The sequence below is a fragment of the Penaeus chinensis genome, chromosome 5, assembly GCF_019202785.1.
Source record: "Penaeus chinensis breed Huanghai No. 1 chromosome 5, ASM1920278v2, whole genome shotgun sequence".
In the NCBI taxonomy this organism is placed as follows: Eukaryota; Metazoa; Arthropoda; class Malacostraca; order Decapoda; family Penaeidae; genus Penaeus; species Penaeus chinensis.
Window position 1 is genome coordinate 12,663,876 of NC_061823.1, and position 20,000 is coordinate 12,683,875.

General features: G+C 35.3%; 5 protein-coding genes across 5 annotated transcripts; all 5 read left to right on the forward strand.

The window, feature by feature from the left end:
* The first annotated feature begins 5,426 nt into the window (after nt 1–5,426).
* LOC125025670 (cuticle protein AMP1A-like) lies at nt 5,427–6,255 on the forward strand. Its single transcript, XM_047613787.1, has 2 exons — nt 5,427–5,710; nt 5,933–6,255. The coding sequence occupies exons 1-2, from the start codon at nt 5,442–5,444 to the stop codon at nt 6,150–6,152; spliced, it is 489 nt and encodes a 162-aa protein (XP_047469743.1). The 5' UTR covers nt 5,427–5,441; the 3' UTR covers nt 6,153–6,255.
* A 2,452-nt stretch (nt 6,256–8,707) lies between these two features.
* LOC125025471 (cuticle protein AMP1A-like) lies at nt 8,708–9,469 on the forward strand (the record flags this gene model as incomplete). The annotated part of the gene is made up of 2 exons (XM_047613483.1): nt 8,708–8,940; nt 9,149–9,469. Coding segments are annotated over 2 exons (453 nt in total), but the record flags the coding sequence as incomplete, so codon positions are not given.
* Nucleotides 9,470–11,185: 1,716 nt separating this feature from the next.
* On the forward strand, nt 11,186–12,288 carry LOC125025472 (cuticle protein AMP1A-like). Its single transcript, XM_047613485.1, has 3 exons — nt 11,186–11,194; nt 11,463–11,695; nt 11,964–12,288. The coding sequence occupies exons 1-3, from the start codon at nt 11,186–11,188 to the stop codon at nt 12,181–12,183; spliced, it is 462 nt and encodes a 153-aa protein (XP_047469441.1). The 3' UTR covers nt 12,184–12,288.
* Nucleotides 12,289–14,405: 2,117 nt separating this feature from the next.
* LOC125025473 (cuticle protein AMP1A-like) lies at nt 14,406–15,454 on the forward strand. The gene is made up of 3 exons (XM_047613486.1): nt 14,406–14,414; nt 14,653–14,879; nt 15,131–15,454. The coding sequence occupies exons 1-3, from the start codon at nt 14,406–14,408 to the stop codon at nt 15,348–15,350; spliced, it is 456 nt and encodes a 151-aa protein (XP_047469442.1). The 3' UTR covers nt 15,351–15,454.
* Nucleotides 15,455–17,488: 2,034 nt separating this feature from the next.
* Nucleotides 17,489–18,357, forward strand: LOC125025677 (cuticle protein AMP1A-like). The gene is made up of 3 exons (XM_047613795.1): nt 17,489–17,518; nt 17,648–17,874; nt 18,028–18,357. The coding sequence occupies exons 1-3, from the start codon at nt 17,504–17,506 to the stop codon at nt 18,245–18,247; spliced, it is 462 nt and encodes a 153-aa protein (XP_047469751.1). The 5' UTR covers nt 17,489–17,503; the 3' UTR covers nt 18,248–18,357.
* Nucleotides 18,358–20,000: the final 1,643 nt, after the last annotated feature.

Below are 20,000 nucleotides of genomic sequence, written 5' to 3' on the forward strand. Positions count from 1 at the left end.
ATCATTACTGTAATTATTATCATTATTATTATCATTGCTGTTGGTATTATTATTATCATTATTATAATTATCATTTCCATTACTATAATAATTATATTATCATTATTCTTTGAATCATCGTTTTCATTATTGTTGCACTTGTTGTTATCATTGTTATAATCATTATTATTTGTTTTTTATTAGTATTGTTATTATTGTTATTATTATTATTATTGTTGTTATTATTACTATTATTATTATCATTATTATTATCATTATCATTACTGTTATTATCATTGCTATTATTATAATCATTAGAATTTTCGTATCATTATCATTCTTGTTATTAACATCCTCATAATCATTATTTTTATTATTATTAGTTGTAACATATTCATTACCATTGTTAACATCATCTTTATATTTGTCTTAATCATATTGATTATAATCCTCACTAGCCTCCTCCTCCTTATTATTATCAACATTACTATTATTATTATATGTATATGTATATATATTATACATAAATATAATATATATGTATATCTATTACTATAGATATACATATATATATATATATACACATATGATATATGTATATATATATACATATATATGTACATATATAAATATACAATTTATACATATATACATATATATGTATATGTTAACTCATTATCATCACTGTCATTAAGCTAATGTCCGTTGATTATTAATGGAGTACGAAAGGACGGCAATTTCTACCACTTAACAAAATGTGTATAAATTAAAGACTACTTTAACTTCAATGTCAATTGATCTGTTCTGATACTGCGTTTTGCAAGTTGCATTATGAGTATGACATGAATTTTCACTACGGTCTTGGTAATAACGTCACGAGATTATGATGTAAGGAGAAACTGTTAGTAATTACCAATCCTTGTGAGACTTTAACAACGATTATAAAACACCGAAACATAGATAGATACGCGTGTAACATTCATAGCCATATTTATCTATTTGCATACTAATATAACTCTAGTAAAAACAAGTAATAAGAAAGAAAATATATGCCACGATTCTCCAATTTGGATATACGAAAGTGAAACTGATATAATTCCATTTATTCTTTTTTAAACTCTAAACTACTTATTTGTAAAAAGAAAAGAAAACTTCGTATATTATTTCTTTGTTAGGTTTTCCTCGTGAACAAGTAAATGAAAAGAGATACAAGGAAAACTTTCTCTTTTATGTCTCAAAAGAACCTAGGAACAGTGCGATTTATTTTGATTCGTTGAGTGTCAAGGGACCGGTGAAAAACTAGTCAGTGGTCGGAATTCGCCCGCGGGATTCAATGGAGTAGCCGTGACATATGTCGTGTTACTTTCCTGATAAGTCACACGAATCAAGAAAGTAGAGTTTATTTTTTAGTTTCGTTTATTCAGCTACGCTAAAGAAATTGACGATAAGGATACTGTTCGATTACAATATGTTGGAATAAAAAAGTGTCCCTCCTTTTAAATACGTGTGTATGTGGAACCAGCAGACATACACAAATATAAATAAATAAATGAATATGTATATATTCATATATGTGTGTGCGCGTGTTTATAAACACACACACAGCAGGGGCATTCGTCGCGCTCATAAGGAAGATGAAACTCACAATAAGCATCAGTTTCCATCCTTTAAGATTTCTTTTGCAATCTTCAGTATTACCGCTTTTATGTTTGCTAAAGACATCCAGCTTCTAAGCTCCTCATAGCGATGACATCTACCTCAAGTAGTGGACAACAACGACTCTCAAGTTCCCCGACCCGATCCCCGACTTCGTCCTCGAGCAGGTCGAATCCGCCGCTGAGGAGGACGTCCGTTAGGGGCGAGGAAAAAATCACTAAAAACCTGCTTGCCCTTGGTCGCGGTCCCTGGACTTTATTATATATTATTATAACAGAGCTCACTGGTCAAGGTGCGTTGCCCTCGGTGACTGAAAAGCTTAACCTTTTTTGATAGCGTTTATATGCATATATATTCATATACATACATACATATACATATATATATACACATATATATATGTAATTATATACATTTATCACACACACACACACACACACACACACACACACACACACACACACACACACACATACACACACACACAGACACACATGTATATATATATATATATATATATATATACACACACACACACACACGAGTGTATATATACATATACATATATATATATTTATATATATATATATATGTGTGTGATTGCCGCGATAGTCTAGTTAGAGCACTGGACTCCGACCCTCATAGTTCCGAGTTCAATTCCCCGTCTCAGCAGTCGTAAACTGTTCGGTCGAGCCCGACCTCACGGCGAGAGACGCAAACGCAGGTGTCGTAGGGGAAGTCGCACACGTGTGTGTGTGTGGGAGGGTGTAATTACGTGTGTGAGTGTATATATATATATATATATATATATATATATATATATGTGTGTGTGCGCGCGAGCGCGCGCGCGTGTGTGTGTGTGTGTATGTGTGTGTTTTGCATGTATTACATCATCCATGAAAAACAAACAGTTTATATCGATAAGGTTCAAAACTTCATAAGCCGCATCGGACAGCATTTGTAAAAAGAAAATAATAAGCATAAGACATTAGAAGAAACATCAAAGTCAAACATAAAATGATTTTGAGAAAATGTAAAACCGTTTGCCTGTACATGGGGGGAAACTCACACATGAAATCAAATACATAACGGGAAATGTTACACACATAATTAAATCGTATGGCATGAAAGGGCAAACTGAAAGAAAAGTAATTAAAGCGAACAAAACGTCCCTCCCCCCCCCCACAAAAAAGAAAGAAAAAATAACTCTAGCACACGGAAATATACGTACACATGGAAAAGATAACGACAACAGAAAGCGTTGACTTGGCACAAGATATCAAAATGTGCGTGACAACGGAAGAGATGAGGCCTATCTATCTATCTAGATATCTATATCTACATCTGTCTATATTTATCTATATGTACACACACACACACACACACACACACACACACACACACACACATATATATATATATACACACATGACTGTGTGTTTATGTGTGTGTGATTGTGTTGTGTTTTTGTGTGTGTGTAATATATACATAAATACAAACATAAATATGTATATGTATATATATAATGTATAAATATATATATATATATATATATATATATACATATATGTACATATCTATATCTATATATATGTATATATATATAGACACACACACAAATATATATATATATATATATATATATATATAAACACACACACATATGTGTGTGTGTGTATATATATATATATATATATATATATATATATATATATGTATGTGTGTGTGTGTGTGCGCTTGTGTGTGTGTATGAGTGTATGTTTATACACACACAGACATATAAATACGTGTGTTTATATGTATATATATATATATGTATATATATATGTGTATACACATACATACATACTGATATACTAAACGAATGGTCAATATAAACTACCCGATCGACTCGTTATGTTAATAGAGAACACATGATTGTGCTTGTATAGCAGTGAAGGAGAGGTTGCCGGCCAAAACAAGGTTACAGTACCGGTAAGATGCATGCACCTTCTGCCTTGTGAAAGTCATGTTGGGCTCATATGTAGCATTTGTAACTACCGATCATATGTAGTCTACAATCAATGTGCTATTAAGTAATACAAATTGATCTTCAGCTGAGGGATGTTCACTTCAACAGCGGGTATTGTGTGAGTACTGAACGGCGATTGGAATGAATAAATTCCTTGAGTATTTAATTTCCCAGAAAATCTAATATCAATTTTCAATATACACGCACTCACATAAAACACACACACAAAAAAAAAAAAAACCCACTTATTGACGCACACACTTGATATTTTGGCGGCTGTTCAGATATGAGGATATTCATAAAGCATGGTATAAACCCAAGATACTGTATGCTTCTTCGTTGAAGGTCGAGTCCAACCTCTTGCTTGTGGCTTCTGTTCTTAGCAGTTGATGCGACAAATAATTACAAATACTTATATGTTTATGCGTATATATGCATACATACATATACATATAAATAAATAAATAAATATATGTATATATATTATGAATATATGTGTGTATGTGAGTGTATGCATGTATATAAGTATATATATTATATGTTTATACATACATACATACATACACACACACACACACACACATACATACATACATATATGTGTGTGTATATATACACACATACATACATACATATATATACACACATAATTTTTTCATACTGTCATTCATTCCACTGCAGGACGTAGGCCTCTCTCAATTCACGATTGAGAGGTTTTATGGCAGTGTCACCCTTGCCTGATTGGATGCCCTTCCTAATCAACCGCGATTCGGCGCGCTAACACCTGTGCCACGGCGGTAACTTCCCCTACGACACCTACGTTTGACTTCTCAAGGCGATATGTCGTTTTCTCGGGCTCGAGCAGTCAGAGCGTAGGCATTTTTACAACCGCCGCGACGGGGAATTGAACTCAGGACCACAAGGGCCGGAGTCCAGTGCGCTAACCACTGGACTATCGCAATACACATATATACATATACATAAAATGTATACATATACATATCTATATCTATATATATGTATATATATATAAACACACAGTAACGTGTACACAAACATGAAAAAGAAAGCAGCTAAAATAAGAAATGAAATTAATCTTATTTCTTATTGTGGATTTATTCCTTTTCATATATATATATATATATATATATATATATATATATATATAAGATTGCAGTCCTCGACTTGTATAAAAGTATAATGCTGAAGTGGCCCACGGTGATGGAGTTTGACCATTTTGCTTTAGCCTATCTCTCGATGTCTATATCCTGAGCCCGACTCTATGTTTAATTAATCTGATATCGTGAAAAGGTCAACGTGTGTTAATTATCACCGACACAACACCACTATTCCATATACATCTAAACTCTTGTTTTGGTGTCAAGTAAATAAATTGAGGTGATAAAATAAAGTTGTTCTGCAATTAACTTGTAATCGATGAATATTTTGTCATAACTGCATAATTTCGACCAAGTACAATTGAACAGCGATTGCTATGATTACTACTACATAATTTAGGTCATGAGACAGGTCATGCGAAGATGTGGAAGTCCTTCACTCATGCAAGGTCAAGCAACGGGCGCATGGACCGTCTGGGATCTATATAAGTCTTGTTCAAATCATCTGCTGTACCAGTTGCAACTAAAACATGAGATCCGTAAGTAGGCTTCCTTTGAGACTCATGCAATTTATTATCAGGTTGTGCGACATCGAGCTATCATGAAACCGTTATAACAACTACCACTGACATACATGTACTATATATATGTGTTTGTATGAATAAACGAATAGAAGGATGGACATACAGATGAACATAAATATATTTCTTGTGTCACAGCTGATCATCGTCTGTTTGGCCGCCGTGGCCGTCGCCGCCCCTCAATACAACTACGATGGGCCAAGAGCTGCCTCGAGCGAGGAGGTGGCCATCCTGAGGGACGACCGCGTCCACGAAGATGACGGAAGGTACAACTTCGACGTGGAAACTGCCAACGGCATTGTCCTGTCTCAGTCTGGTTCTCCCGATGGCGATGAGGGCGCCGTCGTCAAGGCTGGAGAATACTCGTAAGTGAGGCGTACACATTTAATATCGTGCTCTTAGTTCAGCATTTCGCATATACTTTATGGCAAAATATGCCAATGCCTAATTCGAGAACATTTGTAGGTGATGGTAGCATATTTCGTCTTGATGACACGCTCTTAGTTTAGCAATTCACATATTGCTCTATAATTAGACTTGTAAAGTTAATAAGGATAATGACTAAAGCCCTTATCTTCCCGTTTTAGATACACTGCCCCTGACGGTACTGACGTCCACGTTAGATTCGTCGCTGACGAGAACGGCTACCAGCCCCAGTCCGACCTCCTGCCCGTGGCCCCCGAGTTCCCCCACCCGATCCCCCAGTTCGTCCTCGACCAGATCGCCTTTGCCGCCGAGGAGGACGCGCGCAGGGCTCGCGAAGGTCCACGAGAAGCTCCTCGCTCACTGTATTCCGCACCCAACTAAAAAAAGTTGATGACTGACTTCAGGAATGAATTCTGGAAAGATAATCAAAATGCCTTAACTTATTTATTGTACATAGAAAAAAATATATACTTTTCATGTAAAAGGATGTAAATATTTTCCTCTATATATCTGCATTAAAAATACAATACATACCTCTTATGTGTCACAGTGACAGAATTAAAAAAAAAAAATATATATATATAGTAAAAGAGTGACATTCTTTTTTTTTTTTTTTATTCATTTGGTAATTTTTTTTTTTAACTGAGAAGTGTAATACGAACTAATATCAGTCTATTTGGGAATAACATATATTGCGAAAGACTAATCTAATACCTACTATTGCTTGGGCGTAGTCACAGTAAAAAAAACGTATATTATAATAACAGACTTAGCAGTAAGTCATTTTAACAAAAAATCACACTAAACGACCAGATTGAGGGTAGAATGGCTACACAATGACAATAATACCATTCAGATGCGTTCAAATTAATGCAGTGTTTAGTTTACACTACATACACATACCTAATATTACGCAAAGAAAACTTGTTATTAACAAAAAAACTATATATATGTATATATATATATATATATATATATATATATATATATATATATATATATGTGCACACATAAACGCACTTATCTATTTGTGTGTGTGTGTGTGTGTGTGTGTGTGTGTGTAGGGGGGGTGGGATTATGTGCAAACATACACACACACACATACATATATATATGTATATATATGAATATATATATATATATATATACACACATTTATATATATACTCACACACAGACATCATAAACACACACACACACACACACACACACATATATAAACAATATATATATATATATATATATATATATATATATATATATATATATATATATATGTATGTGTGTCTGTATGTGTGTGTATGTGTGTGTATATACATATATATGTAATATGCGCATATATGTGTATATATATATATAATATATATGTATATGTATTTATTTATATATCACACACACACGCGCGCGCGCGTATTTATATATGTATATGTGTACATTTGACAAACTTTTAGAGATGTTCGCGTATAGTGGGTGGCAGTGACGTGACCAGCGATGGATGTACCTTTTGATAAGAAAGTCTAAGAGAAACTGAAAGTAAAAACTTGTTAATGCGATGAAGGAAAAGGGATGGTGATGAAGACGAAAGGCAGTTGAGGAAAGGCTTTTATTAATCAGCGCGAACGTGAAACATACATATACGCAGACGAGAAATATAATCTTAAGGTGGACGTATCGAAGATAGATGTCAAGTCGATGATTTTTTGTTTTTATGCAAAGGTTGATTCATTTTGGTGCTGATAAAATGTACGCGGATCGGAAAAGCGTTCGAAGAAACGTCGATGCTGACAGGACAATTGACAATTCTACGGGGAATATGCACTCTATGAAAACAAAATACAGTTTGGGAGTAAAAGCAAAATTAATGAAAATATCGCCGCCCCCACATTAGTAAATCCAAAGAGATAAAACGTAAAGTAACACTGACAGATGTTAGGACGATTATCAAGGGCAGAATATCAATGATTTGTCTTCTCAATTTTCATTTTTAATATTTATTTATTTATTTATAATAAATAAATTTATTATTTACCTTGCGAAAAATGTTTACGCCAAAAAAAAAAAAAAAAAAAAAAATGTCTGTGCAGTAGAATATTAGAATAGAATTAGATTATCGGCTTATCAGTTTTCTTTTTTTCCCAAGATTATATTAAATTCAAATAAGAAGCATTCTATTAACTCTCGTATCCTTATTTTTGCTGATATTTCATTAGTGACAGATCTAAATAAAGATAATATTTATGACTAACATATGGTTAATGATCACAGTTTATTTCTATACACATTGTGAATAATCATTAACGCAATATGGAGAGCCTAAAACATCCAGTTTATCCCGAAAGCTGCTGACGGCGTCCCTTTTTTTGGTCTTCATAATATGGTGCTTTATTTAACAATATCACTATATTCCCCATATTTTCTTCTGGAGATAGAGGGAGATAGACAGACACATGGATAGACAAAGAGCGAGAAAGACTGACAGACCGAGACAAAGAGAAAAGAATAGTAACCCAAAACTGCAAGCATAATCACATGCTCTTACTGAGTGATTGAGAGGTCAAGTTCCACACGGTCAAGGTCGGGCTGTAGGCTGCAGGAGGATTCGCTATAAAAGAGACCTCTCTTCTCCACTGATGCAGCACTAACATCCGAACCATGAAGTTCGTAAGTAGTCTATTAACCATGGGTGTAGCATTTGATACCTATATACCAGTGGTCTTTGGATATCATCGTTATTTTTGTGACCATAAGATAATATAGTTAAGACGAATTACTTGCAACTTGCAAGACTGTGACAATAATAATAGCACTGAAGAATAATAACAAAATAACAGCCATACACATAAAGTCTAGTAAATACTAGTATGTAGGTATATTTATATATGTGTGCAGATACTATATATGCATGCATATTTGTAAAGGATTGGCATTGTTCATAATTGCAGCTGATCATCGCCTGTGTGGCCGCCGTGGCCGTCGCCGCCCCTCAGTACAACTACGATGGGCCAAGAGCTGCCTCGAGCGAGGAGGTGGCCATCCTGAGGGACGACCGCGTCCACGAAGACGACGGAAGGTACAACTTCGACGTGGAAACTGCCAACGGCATTGTCCTGTCTCAGTCTGGCTCTCCTGACGGCGATGAGGGCGCCGTCGTCAAGGCTGGAGAATACTCGTAAGTGACGTGTATATAATTCAAGGGTTGATATCATACCCTTAATTTAGTACTTCACTTATGAAATATTGAAATAACAAAATATGCCAGTGCAGAGAATACTGGTAAGTGACGTGTACACATTTCGTTTTGCTGCACTTCACGTATGTTTTAGAGACATGTAATGATGATAAGGTTAATAACTAAAGCCATTATCTTTCTATTTTAGATACACCGCCCCCGACGGTACTGACGTCCACGTCAGATTCGTCGCTGACGAGAACGGCTACCAGCCTCAGTCCGACCTCCTGCCCGTGGCCCCCGAGTTCCCCCACCCAATCCCTCAGTTCGTCCTCGACCAGATCGCATTCGCCGCCGAGGAGGACGCGCGCAGAGCTCGCGAAGGTCCACGTGAAGCTCCTCGCTCGCTGTATTCCGCACCCAACTAAAAAAAGTTATGACTGAGTTCAGAAATGAAATCTAGAAAGATAATCAAAATGTCTTAACTTATTTTTTGTACATAGAAAAAATATATAAATTTAATGTAAAAGGATGTAATTATTTCCCAGTCTATCTGCATAAAAAAAAAAAAAAAACAGTACATACAACCTCTTATGTGTCACATTGACATAATCAAGAAAATCTGAAGATTGGCAAAAGCAGCCAACTGTTTTATTATTCATTTATTTACTTATTTCTACGTGAAAAGTTTAATACAAAATAATGTCATTATATTGGGGAATATTATGTATAGCAAAAGACTAATCTAATATCTATTATTTCTTGGGCGTAGTCACAGTGAAAAAGTAATTTCTACAAGACCGAGCTTATCCTACCAGGTAAGTGACATTTCTACCCAAGACAGCATGCGTATATCAGAATAATAGATTTAGCAGTAAGTAGTACGACCTCTGTACGACCAGATTGAAGGTAGAACGGCTATACTTATGACAACAATACCATTTATTTTATCCCCACACCCATATGCCTAATTAATTTATGTATATCTAAACGCGCGCGTGTGTGTGTGTGTTTAATATATACATATATATGTTTAATATATATATATATATTTATATATATATATATATATATTTATATATATATATTTATATATATATATATATATATATATATTAAACATATATATGTATATATTAAACACACACACACACGCGCGCGCGCGCGCGCGTAGAGATATAAATATAAACACATATGTGTATATATCACAAGCTCTTAAAACAATAATATACAGAAGTTGCAGTAACGTGACCAGATATGGATGTACCTTGGGCTTGCGATTGGAAAGTCTTAGAGGAAATAAAAGTAAGAATGTGTTAATGCTATGAGGGGAAAAAGGGTGGCATTGAAGTTGAAAGGTAGTGTAAGATAGATTTTAATTCTGATTATTTAGCTATTTATTTTTAGCGCGACCATAAAACCTACGTACATTGCGTAGATAGGGAAATAATCAGGAAGGACCTACCGAAGATAGATTGATTTATCTTGCTTTGATAAAATCTACGCGGATCGGAAAAGCGCTCAATATGCCCCGATTTGTTACCAAGATAACTAACAATTCCATGAAAATATGCACTCTATGAACAATAAAAATACGTTCTAGAGTGGTAGGTGTTAGGGCGTTTATCCAAAGTAGAATAGCGATCATCTGTCTTCGCAGATTTTTTTTTTTTTTTCATTTTCTGTCTCCTTGCGAAAAATGTCTGCGCAAAAAAAGTGTTAGGAGAATAGAATTATATGCTTCATCAGTTTTCCTTTTTTTCCAAATACAGATTATATTATTTTTTACTAAGCATTTTAATAACTTTCAATATCCTTATTTTTGCTGATATTTTACTACTGATATACCTACATAAGGATAACATTCATCATTAACAATTGGTTACTGATCAGTTCATTTCTATACATTTGAATAATCATTAACGCAAAATATAAACAACAGTACTTAAAGCCAAAAATGTCCAGTTTATGCTCAGAATCGCAGACGGCGTCCCCTTTTTGGTCTTTATAATGGTGCTTTATTGAACAATATCACTGTCCCCATCCTTCTAGAGAGAGACACACAGACAAAGAGACTGGCAGACCGAGCCAAAGAGAAAAAAATAGTAACCCAAAACTGCAAGCATGCTCTTACAGAGTGATTGAGAAGTCAAGTTCCACACGGTCAAGGTCAGGCTGTAGGCTGCAGGAGGGTTCGCTATAAAAGACCTCTCTTCTCCACTGACACACCACTAACATCTGAACCATGAAGTTCGTAAGTAGTCTACTAATCATGGGTGTAGCATCTGATATTTATACATCAGTGGTCTTCGGATATCATCGTTATAGCTGTGAACATCAAATGATCTACTTAAGATGAATTACTTAACCACTTGTAACAATGATAATAGCATTGATAAATAATAACAGAATAACACCCATACGGTTAAGGTCCAGTAATACTAGTAAGTAGGTGTTCTATATATGTATGTAGATGCTATACACGCATGTGCGTATTTGTAAAGGATTGGCATTGTTCATAATTGCAGCTGATCATCGCCTGTGTGGCCGCCGTGGCCGTCGCCGCCCCTCAGTACAACTACGATGGGCCAAGAGCTGCCTCGAGCGAGGAGGTGGCCATCCTGAGGGACGACCGCGTCCACGAAGACGACGGAAGGTACAACTTCGACGTGGAAACTGCCAACGGCATTGTCCTGTCTCAGTCTGGCTCTCCTGACGGCGATGAGGGCGCCGTCGTCAAGGCTGGAGAATACTCGTAAGTGACGTGTATATGTTTCAGGGGTTGATATCATACCCTTAATTTAGTACTTCGCTTATTCTTAAAAAAAAAAAAAGAGAAAAAAAAAAAAAGAGAGAGAGAAAAAAAAAAAAAAACATTATTGACAATAATAACAAAATATGCCAGTGCAGAGAATACTAGTAATTGACGTGTACACATTTCGTTTTGCTGCACTTCACGTATGTTTTAGAGACATGTAATGATGATAAGGTTAATAACAGAAGCCATTATCTTTCTATTGTAGATACACCGCCCCTGACGGTACTGACGTCCACGTCAGATTCGTCGCTGACGAAAACGGCTACCAGCCTCAGTCCGACCTCCTGCCCGTGGCCCCCGAGTTCCCCCACCCAATCCCTCAGTTCGTCCTCGACCAGATCGCCTTCGCCGCCGAGGAGGACGCGCGCAGAGCTCGCGAAGGTCCACGTGAAGCTCCTCGCTCGCTGTATTCCGCGCCCAACTAAAGAACGTTTAGGACTAACTTCAGAAATGAATTCTGAAAATATAATCAAAACTATACTTATGTCTTAACTTATTTATTGTACATATAAAAAAATATAAATTTCATGTAAAATAATGTAAATATTTTCCTCCCTATATCTGCATTAAAAACACTCATGAAAATGCAGCACATACAACCTCTTTTGTGTCACGCTGATATAATTAAGAAAATATGAAGAGTGACGAAAGGAGCCAAATGTTTTTTTTCTTATTTACTGTTTTAGTTATTTTTACCCGAGAAGTATAATACAAAAACTAATATCAGTTTATTGGGTAATATCATGTATAGAAAAAGACTAATCAAATATTGACTATTTCTTGGGCGTAGTCACAGTAAAAAAGTACAATCATTTCTGCAAGAGCGAGCGCATCCTACCAGATAAGTGACATTTGTAGCCAATGTAACGTGCGTATATTAGAATAACAGATTTAGCAGTAAGTAGCTTTAACCCTCAATTCACACTATACGACCAGATTGAGGGTAGAATGGCTACACAATGACAATAATACCATTCAGATGCGTTCAGATGAATGCAGTGTTTGGTTTCCCCTACATCCACATACCTAATATAACAAACACACAATGAAAACTTGTTATTAACCAAAACTATATGTATATATGTACATATATAAATGTGTGTGTGCGTGTATGTGGGCGAGTGAATAGGTGGGTGTGTGAGTGTTTAACGCACACGCGCGCGCACACACACACACACACACACACACACACACACACACACACACACAGACACTCACACACACACATACATATATACATATATGTAAACAAAACACACACATATATATGTATATGTATGTGTAAATATATTTATATAGATATAAATGTATACATATGTATATACACATATATGTATATATATAGTATATATTATATATATCTATTTATTTGTTTATATGTTACACACGCACGCACACGCATGTGTATATATATACATATATATACATATATATACACACACATTTATATACATATATAAACATACACACACACACACACACACACACACACACACATATATATATATGACGTGCTCTTAAAGATTTCCGTGTACAGTAAATGGCTGTAACGTTTCCAGTGATGACTGTATGTTAGGCTTGGGATAAGAAAGGGAAAATAAAAATAAGAATTTCTTAATGCGATGAAAGAAAAAGGAAGGTGATGAAGACGAAAGGCAGGTGATTTTTTTATTTTTTTTTATCATATTCATCTTTCTATCTACTTATTAGCGCGAACATGAAACCTACATATTCGTAGATGAGTAAACAAATAATCACCACAAGCTGGACGTACCGCAGATAGATACCAAGTCGATGAGTATATTTTGTGCTTTTATTCAAAGACTGATTCATTTTGCTGCTGATGAAATTTGCGCAGATCATGACAATTCCATGGAGAATATGCACTGTATGAACAGCAAAAATATGGTTTAGAGAGAGAGAAAAAAAAAAACTAAATATATAAAGCGTAAAGTAAGTGATAAATGTCAGGACGATTATCAAGAGTAGAATAACGATCAATTGTCTTCCCAGATTTTATTTTTTATTTCCATTTACCTAGCGCAAAAGGGATACCTTATCAGTTTTTTTTTTTTTTTTTTTTCCCCCAAGACTGATTATATCAAATTTGAAATAAGAAGCATTCAGATAACTTTCGTATCCTTATCTCGTTGTTGATATTTCCCCTACTGGTATATCTAAATAAAGATAATATTCGTCATTAAGATATTGCTAATGATCACAGTTCATTTCTATATATATATATATCGTGAATAACCATCAACACAACATATAAACAATAATATGGAAAGCCAAATGTGTCCAGGTTACACTCAGAGTCGTTGACGGTGTCCCCTTTTTGGTCCTCAAAATATGGAGCTTTATTTAACAATATCACCATGTTGTCCATATTTCTCTCTGGGTATATACTGAAGAGATGTAGACAGAGAGACACATGGATTGAAAGAGAGCGACGCAGAGAGAAAAAAAAGAGATACTGACAGACCGAGAAAAAGAGAAAAGAATAGTCACCCAAAACTGCAAGCATATTCACATGCTCTTACTTTGTGATTGAGAGGTCAAGTTCCACACGGTCAAGGTCGGGCTGCAGAAGGATTCGCTATAAAAGACCTCTCTTCTCTACTGATGCAGCACTATCATCTGAACCATGAAGTTCGTAAGTAGCCTACTAACCATGGATGTAACATTTGATATCTTTATACCAGTGGTCTTTCTTCACATATCATTACATTAACAGCCCACGAGATTGTGATAATAATATTAGCATTGATAAATAACATAATGCTAATAGGTACCAGTAAGTAGGTGTGTTTATATATGTATGTCCATATGTGTGCAGATACTATACATGCATGCGCATATTTGTAAAGGATTGGCATTGTTCTTAATTGCAGCTGATCATCGCCTGTGTGGCCGCCGTGGCCGTCGCCGCCCCTCAGTATAACTACGATGGGCCAAGAGCTGCCTCGAGCGAGGAGGTGGCCATCCTGAGGGACGACCGCGTCCACGAAGACGACGGAAGGTACAACTTCGACGTGGAAACTGCCAACGGCATTTTCCTGTCTCAGTCTGGTTCTCCCGACGGCGATGAGGGCGCCGTCGTTAAGGCTGGAGAGTACTCGTAAGTGACGTGTGACGTTCATGGCTTGATATCATACCCTTAATTTAGTATTTCACATATGCTTTATATATATATATATATATATATATATATAATAGATTGATAACTTATACTTCATAACAAAATATGCCTGTGCAGAGAATACTAGTAAATGACGTGTACACATTTCGTCTTGCTGCACTTCATATTTACTTTAGAGATATGTAATGATTATTAGGTTAATAAATGAAACCATTATCTTTCTATTTTAGATACACCGCCCCTGACGGTACCGACGTCCATGTCAGATTCGTCGCTGACGAGAACGGCTACCAGCCCCAGTCCGACCTCCTTCCCGTGGCCCCCGAGTTCCCCCACCCGATCCCTCAGTTCGTCCTTGCCCAGATCGCCTTCGCCGCCGAGGAGGACGCGCGCAGAGCTCGCGAAGGTCCACGTGAAGCTCCTCGCTCGCTGTATTCCGCACCCAACTAAAAAAAGTTATGACTAACTTCAGAAATGAATTCTGAAAAGATAATCAAAATGTCTTAACTTATTTTTTGTATATAGAAAAAAAATATAATTTTCATGTAAAAGGATGTAAATATTTCCCTCTCTATCTGCATTAAAAACACTCCTGAAAATACAGTACATACAACCTCTTATGTGTCACACAAACAGAATCAAGAGAATTTGAAGAGTGACGGAAGCAGCCAACTGTTTTATTACTTATTTATTTACTTATTTTTACCTGAGAGGTGTAATACAAAATAATGTCAGTCTATTGGGGAATATAATGTAGACCAAAAGACTTATCTAATACCTACTATTTCATGGGCGTAGTCACATTCAAAGAATAATCTCTGCAAGAACGAGCGCATCCTACCAGGTAAGTGACATTTCTAGCCAAGATAGCAGGCGTATATTAGACTAGCAGTTTTAACCCCAATTCACACTATACGACCAGATTGAGGGTAGAATGGCTACACAATCACAATAGATGTGTTCAAATGATTGCAGTGTTTGGTTTCCCCTACATCAACATACCTTATTCAACGAACACACACATATACAATACCTGTTATGAAGAAGAAGAAGAAAAAAAAATACATTCATACATATATATATTATGTTTGTGTTTATATGCATATATATACATATATATGTATATATATATGTATATATATACATATATATACATATATATGTATATATATGCATTCATACATACCTATACATATATATTATACACACGTGCGCGCGCGCATATATATACATGATTTATATATATACACACACACTCACATGTATGCATACATATATATATTTATATATATACATATATATACACACATGTATGCATATATATATATAAATATATATATATATATATATATATATATATGTATATATATATCACAAGCTCTTAAAAGAATAATACAATAAAATTGCAGTAACGAGGCCAGCTATGGATATACCTTGGGCGTGGGATAAGAAAGTCTTAGAGAAAATGAATGAAAGGATTTGTTAATGCGATGAAGGAAAAAGGATGGTAATAAAATTGAAAGGAAATGTAAGACATATTTTGATTCTGTTTATTTAGCTATCTATGATTTTTTATCGCAAACATAAAATGCGTAGATAGGAAAAATAGTCGCCACAAGAGGGTCCTACTGACGATAGATACCAAATGCTTTAATGCGCGGATTGTTTCATTTTGCTGCTGATAAAATTTACGCGGATCGGAAAAGCGTTCGCAGATGCGCCAATGCTGACAGGGCAATTGACAGCTCCATGGAGAGTTTTAGAGAAAAAAAAAAAAAAATAGCGGAAATAGCGCCACCCCCACATAAGAAAAACTAAACAGATAAAAAGTAAGCAATATGTCAGGACGATTATCAAGAGTAGAATAACAAGAAATTGGCTTCTCAGTTTTCATTTTTAATTTCCAGTTACCTTGCGAAAAACGTCTGAGCCAAAAAAAAGTGTTGGATACTTTATTACTTTTACTTTTTCTCCAAGACTGATTATATCAAATTTGAAATAAGAAGCATTCTAATAATAATCGTATCCTTATTTTTGCTGATATTTCACTATTGATAAATCTAAATAAAGATAATATTCATCATTAAGATATCGTTAATGATCACAGTTTATTTCTATACATAAAATAGTCATTAACGCAATATGGGGGGGGGGGGGGGGGAGGTCCAGTTTATACCGAGAGCCGCTGACGGCGACCCCTTTTTATTTAACAATATCACTATTCCTTTCTTATAGATCTTGAGAAGAGAGAGAAGGAGGTAGACAGATAGACACATAGAGACACAGAGAAAGAGAAAGAGACAGACTAACAAACCGAGACAAAAAGGAAAGCATAGTAACCCAAAACTGCAAGCATAATCACATGCTCTTACTGAGTGATTGAGAGGTCAAGTTCCACACGGTGGATTCGCTATAAAAGAGACCTCTCTTCTCCACTGACGCACCACTAACATCCGAACCATGAAGTTCGTAAGTAGTCTTCTAACCATGGGTGTAGCATTTGATATCTATATACCAGTGGCCATCTGACGCCATCGTTGTATCTGTGAACATCAAGTGATTTACTTAAGATGAATTAATTAACAGCTTGCAAGATTGTGACAATGATAAAACCACTGGTAAATAATAAAATAATAACAACCATACGTATATTGTGTTAGTAAATACTAGTGTATTAATATATGGATATAGATGGTATACATACATCTGCATCTTATGTAAAGGATTGGCAATGTTCATAATTGCAGCTGATCATCGCCTGTGTGGCCGCCGTGGCCGTCGCCGCCCCTCAGTACAACTACGATGGGCCAAGAGCTGCCTCGAGCGAGGAGGTGGCCATCCTGAGGGACGACCGCGTCCACGAAGACGACGGAAGGTACAACTTCGACGTGGAAACTGCCAACGGCATTGTCCTGTCTCAGTCTGGCTCTCCTGACGGCGATGAGGGCGCCGTCGTCAAGGCTGGAGAATACTCGTAAGTGACGTGTATATGTTTCACACCCTTAACCTACATTTCGTCTTACCATCACAGTTACTTAATTTTTACACATAAACTTTTTAACTAATAATATATTTGCATAATGCGGTGAATAATTGAATAATGCGATTAATTATCTCTCCGTTTTAGATACACTGCCCCTGACGGTACTGACGTCCACGTCAGATTTGTCGCTGACGAAAACGGTTACCAGCCTCAGTCCGACCTCCTGCCCGTGGCCCCCGAGTTCCCCCACCCAATCCCTCAGTTCGTCCTCGACCAGATCGCCTTCGCCGCTGAGGAGGACGCCCGCAGAGCTCGCGAAGGTCCACGTGAAGCTCCTCGTTCGCTGTATTCCGCACCCAACTAATGAACTTCATCACATCCGTTCATTATTGTGATTTATATGATCAGTGTTCATTAGAATCGCATATATTTATGTAATTTATATAAAATTACGATTAAAAGTAAAATGCTAGATTTTAGACTGTCAATACCTATTCCACAGTCAATGATGAAAAACTGGTAATAATTTTTATTATCACCACTATACACACACATAAACATATATGTATGCGTGTATACGTATGTATGTATGCACACACAAACACAGAACGAGAGAGAGCGGGAATGAAAGTCAACTATATAGACATATGCAAATATACATAACACACTTCATGCAGTGGCATGGCACTTAATCAAATCGATATGTGTCTTTAAAGATTGACATGGATATATATGTATATACATATGTATAAGTATGTATATATATAGAGAGAGAGGGAGATGGAGAGGAAGAGAAACACACATAAACACACTTATATATGATATATATACATATATTTACATACATACTTACGTACATATATATGTAAATATATATATGTATATATATATATATACATACATATGCATACATATATATATATATATGAATGGTAAAACCCTGTGGTACTGTGGTAAAAACGCACAAATATATGCATTATATATACACATTATATATATATATATATATATATATATATATATATATATAAATATAAATTATATTATATATAAGTTTATATTAATATGTATATATATGGATATATATATATGTATCATATATATGCATATATCAATGTATATCATACATATATATACACATATATGTGTGTATGTATGTATGTGTGTGTTTGCCTGTGTATGTATATGCATATATGATACATCCCCCCTTATATTTACATATATATGTGTATATACAGATATAGATATAAACAAATACTACTTCTCACAACATAAACTCGAATGGCTTTCCTTGGAGGTTTTTTATTATTTTGATTTTGTCATGTCTATGTGTGTGGCATATTCGCATTGCTATATAATAATGACTGAAAAAACAGATGCTCTATCTTCACGTAATTTTCTCCTGTTCACACATGCTCCTCACTAGAGCTTCCACGACGTGTATTACTGTCTCTGATTTTGCTATTATGGCAGTGTGTTTAATTGCTTTCTTGTTTTTTTATCGCTTTGCATGCACTGACTTCCATTGTGATAACAGACATTTAATATTATATGTATAATGTTCTTCTTTTATTTTTCTTTGATCTACAAAGTGTATAGAATATCGAGTGTTTCCAAATTATAAGACGCCTCACTCTTTGCTTTTGCTGCTATCTTTTCCTCAATTTTCCCTTTTGTATATTGGTTCTTCAGGTCTTTAGCATTATACCCTTTCTAAGAGTCAGTTCTAGCTAGACCTTGCGCTTAATCACATTTTCGACCAAGTTATTTACAATTAAAAAAAAAAAAAAAAAAAAAAAAAAAAAAAAAAAAAAAATCTGACGTATTTTAGTCTCTTAAAATGACTGTATATATTGTATAAATCCCCTGTTTTATTCATATACTGCTTTTCAAAAAACCTTCCAACATTAATTTTCATCTTTTCCCTACAATTTACCATATTTTTTCTCTCTTTTGAAGAGACCATAATACTTATAAATGATTGCTGTCACAGTCTCCATCACATGCCTTTTTTGTATTACCTTTCGTTTCCTCAACACGCCCTTCATCTCACATACACCTATAACTGATATTCTTACCGTTAGATATCCGTCAGTTTGAAATTCTAGTTAGTACCC

Excerpts from the sequence above, each read along its gene's own strand:
- LOC125025670 (XM_047613787.1), top strand. The coding sequence starts at position 5,442 with ATGGACATACAGATGAACATAAATATATTTCTTGTGTCACAGCTGATC. Across the intron at positions 5,711-5,932 it reads GTCAAGGCTGGAGAATACTC|ATACACTGCCCCTGACGGTA; the intron begins GTAAGTGAGGCG and ends TTCCCGTTTTAG.
- LOC125025472 (XM_047613485.1), top strand. Across the intron at positions 11,696-11,963 it reads GTCAAGGCTGGAGAATACTC|ATACACCGCCCCTGACGGTA; the intron begins GTAAGTGACGTG and ends TTTCTATTGTAG.
- LOC125025473 (XM_047613486.1), top strand. Across the intron at positions 14,880-15,130 it reads GTTAAGGCTGGAGAGTACTC|ATACACCGCCCCTGACGGTA; the intron begins GTAAGTGACGTG and ends TTTCTATTTTAG.
- LOC125025677 (XM_047613795.1), top strand. Across the intron at positions 17,875-18,027 it reads GTCAAGGCTGGAGAATACTC|ATACACTGCCCCTGACGGTA; the intron begins GTAAGTGACGTG and ends TCTCCGTTTTAG.